General features: G+C 36.1%; 1 protein-coding gene across 1 annotated transcript; it reads left to right on the top strand.

The window, feature by feature from the left end:
- The first annotated feature begins 306 nt into the window (after positions 1–306).
- Positions 307–7233, top strand: creg2 (cellular repressor of E1A-stimulated genes 2). Its single transcript, XM_051119984.1, has 4 exons — positions 307–821; positions 2879–3048; positions 5770–5883; positions 6406–7233. Exons 1-4 carry the CDS (start codon positions 414–416, stop codon positions 6545–6547), a joined length of 834 nt encoding a protein of 277 aa, XP_050975941.1. The 5' UTR covers positions 307–413; the 3' UTR covers positions 6548–7233.
- The last annotated feature ends 1147 nt before the right edge of the window (positions 7234–8380 follow it).

Raw genomic sequence — 8380 nt, 5'->3', positions numbered from 1 at the left:
TGGTATTGTTTGAATACAATGAATACAATAAATAAATAAATAAAAATAAAGTAAAATAAAAAAACAAACAAAAACAAAATAAAAATAGTCCCTCTTCATCCTATATTTATTTTTTTTGTGTAATCAATATCGATTATGTCAATTTTTAAAGTATATTTTACTGACAAATTACCCTCATAAGACCACACTGGAATATCAAATTACCTCAGTGTTTTGGTGGAAACTGTTACAGTGGCATAAATAAAACAGCAGAAGTAGATGAAGGTCAACCTGGTGCGGTTTTCAGGCGGTCCAGCTGGTGTCGCTGTTTCAGACGCAACAAAGTTTCAGGTCACTATCATGTAACGCCATATATACAGTTGCGAAATAAACATGCAGTTTGAAAGGGCGCAGCGCTAGTGAATTTGAACGTTATGCTGCTTCTTCATCTTGTCACTGCACTAACGACACTACTGTGTGTCGGTGAGACTTACACCATCAGGAGCTCGGTGTCGTGGGCTGTCACCAGTGATGTGGTGGATGAAGAGCTGGACACGCACTCGGACGAGGCGCCCGCTGTGCTCGTCGATAATATCGGGATCTGGAAACAAGCCTATCCGTCCTCAGTGTACCGGGACGCCTCAGAGAAGAAACCCGAGCAGATATCGAAGAGCGAGGATGTGTCATCCGCTTCCCGTGTGTTTTCGTACCGAATGGAGGAGGTGAAGGTGCCGTCCAGCATCCCTACGCCTCCGCCTCATGAGGAGACGGCGAGAGTAGCGCGATATATGGCGCATTATAGCGACTGGGGTCACCTGGCGACCATCTCCACACAGGATCAGGTGCTTTATTTGCTAGGTTGGATTTAATCTACTTTCCTGCAAAGTTCACTTGCAGCTTTGATCTGTTGTTTGTAGTTATCGACAAAAATAAACTGTTCAGGCAGTGGTTCCAAGGGGGGCCACCAGGGGGCCTCAGCAAACTTTTAAAGGAGAAGTCCACTTCCAAAACAAAGATTCACATATGTGACCCTAGATCACAAAAGCAGTCATAAGGATAGGGTAATATTTGGCTGAGATACAACTATCTGAAAACCTGGAATCTGAGGATGCAAAAAAATCAAAATATTGAGAAAATTGCCTTTAAAGTTGACCAAATGAAGTTCTTCACAATGCATATTACTAATCAAAAATTAAGTTTTGATATATTTACAGTAGGAATTTTACAAAATATCTTCATGGAACATAATCTTTACTTAATTTCCTTAATTTCCTTACTTAATTGTTGCCATAAAACAAAAATCAGTAATTTTGACCCATACAATGTATTTTTGGCTATTGCTACAAATATACCCCAGCGACAAGACTGGTTTTGTGGTCCAGGGTCACATATAATGTACTCACCCCATTGTCATCCAAGATGTTCATGTCTTTCTTTCTTCAATTGTAAAGAAATTATGTTTTTTGAGGAAAACATTTCAGCATTTTTCTCCATATAATGGACTGATATGGTGCCCCGATTTTGAACTTCCAAAATGCAGTTTAAATGCGGCTTCAAACGATCCCAAATGCGGTTGTAAATGATCCCAGCCGAGGAAAAAGGGTCTGATCTAGCGTAACGATCGGTTATTTTTATAAACAAAATACAATTTAAATACTTTTTATTCTCAAACGCTCATCTTGCCTTGCTCTCATTGAACTCTGTGTATTCTGACTCAGGACAGTTAGGGTTCGTTGAAAAACTCCAATGGTATTTTCTTCCTCAACTTCAAAAATCATTTCAGAATCATCCTACATCACTGCAGAAGTACGGACACAGTCTTTGCAAAGTGAACAAGCAAAGAAGATCAAACAACCCTAACAAAAAAGGGTAAAACAGCGATATAAGACAATTTTGAAGTTGAGGGAGAACATGAGATGGGAGTTTTTCGACATACCCTAACTGTCATGAACCGGAACAAAAACAGTCCAGGCAGAGTAAGACAAGACGAGCGTTTGACATTAAAAAGTATATAAATTGTATTATTTTTATGAAAATAACTGATCGTTATGCTAGATCAGACCCTTCTTTTCACATTTGGGATTGTTTTAAGCTGCAATAAAAACGGAATTTTGGAAGTTCAAAATCGGGGCACCATATCAGTCCATTATATGGAGAAAAATGCTGAAATGTTTTCCTCAACGAACATAATTTCTTTACGACTGAAGAAAGAAAGACATGAACATCTTGGATGACAAGGGGGTGAGTACATTATATGTGCAATATTATATGCTCCTTTAACAAGGTAGTTGACCCAAAAATGAAAATTCTATTATTACTCACCCTCATGTCGTTTCAAACCCATAAGACCTTTGTTTATCTTCAGAACACAAATTAAGATATTTTTGATAAAATCCGACAGCTTTCTGATCCTGCATAAACAGCAACACAACTGACACGTTCAAGGCCCAGAAAGGTAGTAAGGACATAGATAAAATAGTCCATGTGACATCAGTGGTTCAACCTTAGTTTTATGAGGTTAGGAGATGGTCATGGTACTTTTGTGAATTTGAATCAAAGACTGGTGTGGAAGAGAAGAAATTGTTGAATAAAATTATTTTTTGTTTTCTTTGCACCTAAGAAGTATTCTCATAACTTCATAATATTAAGGTTGGACCACTGATGTCACATGGACTATTTTGAAAAAAATCACATATAACTGAAAGTCATCATGGGAATGTTGTTGTTGACAAAAGGTCGAGAACCGCTGTATTAAGTGTTTTACAGGCTCAAGGGATAAAGTACATTCAGACAGTTAATATTGCTAATCAAGTTCATAAATCAACATTTATTGTTTTATTACAGCCATGTATGAAATATCTTTAATTTAGGCTGTTTTCTTTCCCCATTATCTTTTTAGATTAAAGGACTTCCTTTTGGAAACATTTTCTCTGTAAGTGACGGTCCAGCTGACAACAGCACTGGCGTTCCTTATTTTTATGTGACACCAATGGACAACACTGTAACGGATCTTCGCAGCTTTCCTTTTGCTTCCTTAACATTTTCCGAGGCAGAAGGAGATTTCTGCAGGTGTGTTTGCTTACTTCAAAATACTAAAATAACTGGAATGAGAAGAAAAAGGGTTAGTTCACCCAAAAATTTAAATTCAGTCATTAATTACTCATCCTCATGTCGATCCAAACCTGTAAGACCTTCGTTCATCTTCACAACACAAATTTGTGTTGACATTTCTGATGAAATCCAAGAGCTTTCTGACCATGCATAGACAGCAACGTAACTAGCACGTTCAGGGCCCAGAAAGGTAGTAAGGACATTGTTAAAATAGTCCATGTGACATCAGTGGTTCAACTGTAATTTTATGAAGCTAGGACAGTACTTTTTGTGCACAAAAAAAACAAAAATAACTTTATTCATCAATTTCTTCTTTTTTTTTTTCCCAAAAAAACACTTAGTGACAAATCTAGTAACTTCTTGGTGTCACAGTTTATCCAGTGAAGATGACAAAGTTAATTCCAAATAGCAGTAAAGTTTATTCAACCAAGGAAATCAGTATGTAGCTGAGAACAAAAGCAATATAACAGAGTCTATCCAACATTACACAAACAACACCAGACAAAGAATTGACAGAGACTAAAGGTTTAAGTAGAGTGGAGCTGATGAAGGTAAATGATGGCAGGTGTGAATGATAGAGGAGTGTGCGCAGGTGGGAGCCAGGAGGGATCATGGGAAATGTAGTTCTGAAGTGACAGGGCAGTAACTTGGGAAATGTGACACTTGGACAGACCTTATTTATTTTCGAATACTCGTTGGTACTGCCGCACAAGCTAGCTTTCAGTTAAAATAGATATTGTGTTGTTTACGTGCAAATATAGCCGAAACCACAGCACATCCATTGTCTTTATCTTATGTGTATTTGATTTCATCAGAAAACAGCTCAATTATAAATCAGGATTTTTGTGCAGATCAACACCTTGGAAGGCAAAGCCGGTTTTATTGTCAATAGGCTGTGTTTCATTCACTATTTCATATTCATTCCGTCGTGTGACAACAGAAACAGTAAAATATATCAATGAAAACAGTTTTATTGAAAGTTAGGTTGCATTAAAATACAGTATGTGGGCACAGAGAGGCAAACAAAAAAAAGGCAAATGATGCAGTGACATTTTGATTATGGTAATTAGTAGGGGTGGGACGAGACACTTATCCCACAAGACGAGACGAGACACGAGACTGGGTTCACGAGAGCGAGAACGAGACGAGATTTTTAAACTTTTCTTAAGAAATTCTCAATGATAAAATATATAGGGGAAATAGTCTTTTATTCAACTCAAAAATACAAAATGCAAAAAAATGTAGGTGCATTTTGAACTTTATGAACTTAAACTTCCATTTTAATTAATTATATGCAGTAATAGACAACATTTAAACGAGGTTCACGATTCTGGATAAACTGAGAATCCCAGTTATTTTTAATAAATTGGAGACCATAATTCACTCACGATTCTGGAGAAAAAAGATTAGAAAACTAAACAAAATAACGTAATTTACTAGTGGTTCTGACAACTGTTCATTGCTTAAGTCTTTTAAAAACATAAAATAATAATAAAAAAAAAAACATTCCATGAAAGAGGAGTCAGTGTCTCACTCCATTAAGTTAACTATTTAAATCTCCTGAATGATTCAATGACATAATTTTTTAAAACGAGAGTTGTCGCCACGTCCTGGCGGAAGAGGATAAGTGTTACAATACATACACGTGTTAAGATAGTTTCGTTTTGATCGCTACTGACTACAATAAGTGTTTATTCACAAACTATAAACTTTTATCCCAGTACTTCTATTATTTAAATGTCTGTAACACAGAAATAATGATTATAATGTGGTTGAAAAGACTGTTTGTGTTGCTTTTTCTGCGTTCACATTTACCCAGACCCTCTGATTCATTAACATCGGCAGCGACAAAACCTTCTTCTCAGGCTCCACTGACACTCACGATGTGCGACAGTCCTAATAGTCATAGCTAAATCGTTGTCATTCAGGAATAATATCGCGTGGGTGTTTGAATCCAGATCTATATTATAGATATCTATATTTTAAGGATTAATCGTGCAGCTCTAATGTAAACCCAGGATATCGTCACGAGATCCGACTGGTCTCGCGAGACACATCAGAGACCTCCTCACATCCCTACTAATTAGTGTATGACGTCATTTAGTGTACAACACTGAGTGTGGTGCTGCTGACGCAGGAGCCGGCATTCTGACGTAAAACGTCCATCTCTCTTAGTTCATCGTCTGTGTATTCTGGTTCAAATATAAGTAAGGCTGGGCAAAAAATCTGGGTTCTACGTCAGAACGCTGGCTCCTGCGTTAGCAGCACCACACACGTGTAAAAGACTGACATGGAGGAGAAATTGTTAAATATAGTCATTGTTTTTGTTTTCATTGTGCACAAAAAGTATTCTCATAGCTTTATAAAATTACGGTTGAACCATGATGTCACATGGACTATTTTAACAATGTCCTCACTACCTTTCTGGGCCTTGAATGTGTCGGTTGCATTGCAGTTGCTCTTGGATTTAATCCAAAATATCTTAATTTGTGTTCTGAAGACGAACAATGGTCTTATGGGTTTGGAACGACAAGAGGGTGAGTAATTAATGACAGAATTTTCATTATTGGTGAACTAAGCCTTTAATTTTTACATATCAAAACAAAAGGTGTCTTTAGTAAGATCATTATATAATGATCATAAAGCATTTTGTCCTCTGGACACTTTTTCCTATGACAGGAAGCAGGTTTATGACCCTGAGGACCCTAGGTGTGCTAGACTAACTTTGACTGGTAAAATGGTGGAGGTTGGACCAGAGGAGCTTGACTTTGCCAAAGAGGCAATGTTCTCCAGGTAATTATGCAAGTTATGAATAACACACAATTTTAATTTTCATTTCAGTGACAGCTACACACGTCACACATTTAAAGTTGAACCTAAGGTCTGTGTTCGTGTCTGTAGGTAAAGTATAATTAATAATGTTTTCCCATGTTTGTGTAATATTGTCATTATTTTCTAGGCTGTTCTCATTTATATGATACATAATTTAGCTGTTTTTGTATTTGATGCAACTAATGTACATATACTTACAGCTGAAATGTATTGCTAATAAACAAACAGCCTAGTTTGACTTACCTTCATCTGCATAATTTCTAATTTCTCTCAGAAAAAAAGTACAAAGCAGTCTCTGGTAGCCTTGGATGTTACATATTAGTATCACAAATGTACATATTAATACTAATAATAAAATGTCATATTAGTAGTGTTTTTGAAAAGGTACTGCCCCAATGACAGTTCTGTACTTTTTTTTGAGAAATTGGGTAAGCAAAATTCCAAATAAATGCATGTGTTCATTTTGGTGTGTGCTTTGTGTAGGCATCCTGTCATGAAGAAGTGGCCCCCTGGACATAATTGGTTTTTCATGAAGCTGGTTTTGCAGCAGGTTTGGCTGCAGGACTGGGTCGGAGGAGTCTCTGTCATTCCGCTTGAGGAGTATTTCAAAGCAGCACCTTTCTGAGAAAAAAGAGCAATCGTACAAGCTGAACTGAACTGATTGTGTACAAAAGGTGATTGTTTTTGTTATAAACTACTTTCAACTAGTGGTTTTTGCCCTGGCCATGATGCCGGTTCAGTGCCTTTGAACATATTCCTGAGGATTTATTGAATGTATGAATTATGTTCAAAGAAACCTAACATTATCAGTAGAACAATTTCACAGCTATTTAACGTTGGAGACCTTTATCACATATAAACTATGTAGACACTGTATTGAAAGGAAAGCTATTCATTCATAAATAAACAAATCACTCATAATAAATAATTCTACCATAGGCCTTCACAAAGAAATGTCATTTCTGTACTAAATACTTTAGTACACAAAGAAAGGTATACTGAATAGTTGCCTGCTTTCTCTGAAACTCACTTTACTGTATATCCTTAAAGGTCTGACATTTAATTAACAGCTGAAATGTGAAATGTTTTCGATGGTATTTATGGCACCTAATTCTTTCAAGTTCGGCATTTACTTCTCAAGGACAGAGACTGACGGTACAGTACATGACAACATGTGTTACACTACCTAACGCAATTACAATGTAATTGACACCCTAACGAAATATCTCAAATATCTGTTTGTGCCTTGCATTGCCTCTTCACAATGATATACATGTGCTGCTCAAATAAAAGAAAAACATATTAAAAATACATATTGTGTGGGAAAAGTAGTCATTGCAGTTTTGTGGTTGTGGTCTTTTAATGTAAATGAAGACCAAATAACAGATTGCAAAAAGGATTGATTGGAGCAATATGATTATGTAATGCAGAATTAAGCTTAAAATAGTATTGTCAAGAGACTATAGCAAAAGTGTCTTACATAACACAGTATCTGGCTTAAGTTAAATTAAAAATGGTCTGTGCAGGTTATAATTAATCATCTCTATTTTAATGATGTCAGGTTTCAGCCGTAGGAGTTCTTGTAAACCAAACTTGTCTGTGAGACATATAAGAGGAAGAAGGAAGCTTTCAATGTGAGTCAACAGTGAGTAAAAATAATCAACTAGACATCACAAAGTAGCACTGCTTGACCGTACAACTGAATTTCTGGCTTTTTGAGGGAGATTTGAGGGGGACTTCAAATCCAGATGACTATGTCAAATGGAGATTAGACTTCATAATGAGAGGCAAAAACCAGGAAGCACAAAAGCGATCGGGGTGGGTCGCAGTAATACCACTTTTAATGGCATTGCATTAAAATAACAGGATTAGGGGAAATGAAATGAAAAGATATGACAGATGTTTGCATACAATAAAGATTCAGGCCCACAAGCTATCAGTGACAGTGAAGGTCAGAAAAGCCAATCAATTATTCATTAAATGTGCATTCCCTCTGGCGCCTGCATTCAGACGGCATACATGCACATCTAAATATGGCAGGCAACTCATTTTTTTGGTCCCAAATTAGTATAATAATATGAGTAGTAGAAGTACTCTTAGAAAAATGGAAAGCTTTTACATTTACTGTACCGGGGAAAAAATAAGACATTGATGTGATAGAAAAAAACTTTTTTATTAAAAATAAAAATCTACCTCCAGGCTTTGTTAAAGTTTGAGTGAGTTGTGTTTTCAGTTCAAACTATTTATTTTTTAATGTATGTTGTATTATGCATAAAACAGAAATGTACACTACCAGTCAAAGTTTTTTTGAACAGTAAAAGTTTTAATGTTTTTTTTTTATTCTCTTCTGCTCACCAAGCCTGCATTTATTTGATCTAAAATACAGCAAAGCAGTAATATTGTGAAATTTACTATTTAAAATAACTGTTTTCTGTTTGAATATATTTTAAAATGTATT

The sequence above is a fragment of the Labeo rohita genome, chromosome 9, assembly GCF_022985175.1.
Source record: "Labeo rohita strain BAU-BD-2019 chromosome 9, IGBB_LRoh.1.0, whole genome shotgun sequence".
NCBI lineage: Eukaryota > Metazoa > Chordata > Actinopteri > Cypriniformes > Cyprinidae > Labeo > Labeo rohita.
This window is presented reverse-complemented; position numbering and strand designations above follow the sequence as displayed.

Coding starts and splice junctions, on each gene's coding strand:
- creg2 (XM_051119984.1), top strand. CDS start 414: ATGCTGCTTCTTCATCTTGTCACTGCACTAACGACACTACTGTGTGTC. Junction 822..2,878: donor CCATCTCCACACAGGATCAG/GTGCTTTATTTG, acceptor TTATCTTTTTAG/ATTAAAGGACTTCCTTTTGG. Junction 3,049..5,769: donor GCAGAAGGAGATTTCTGCAG/GTGTGTTTGCTT, acceptor TTCCTATGACAG/GAAGCAGGTTTATGACCCTG.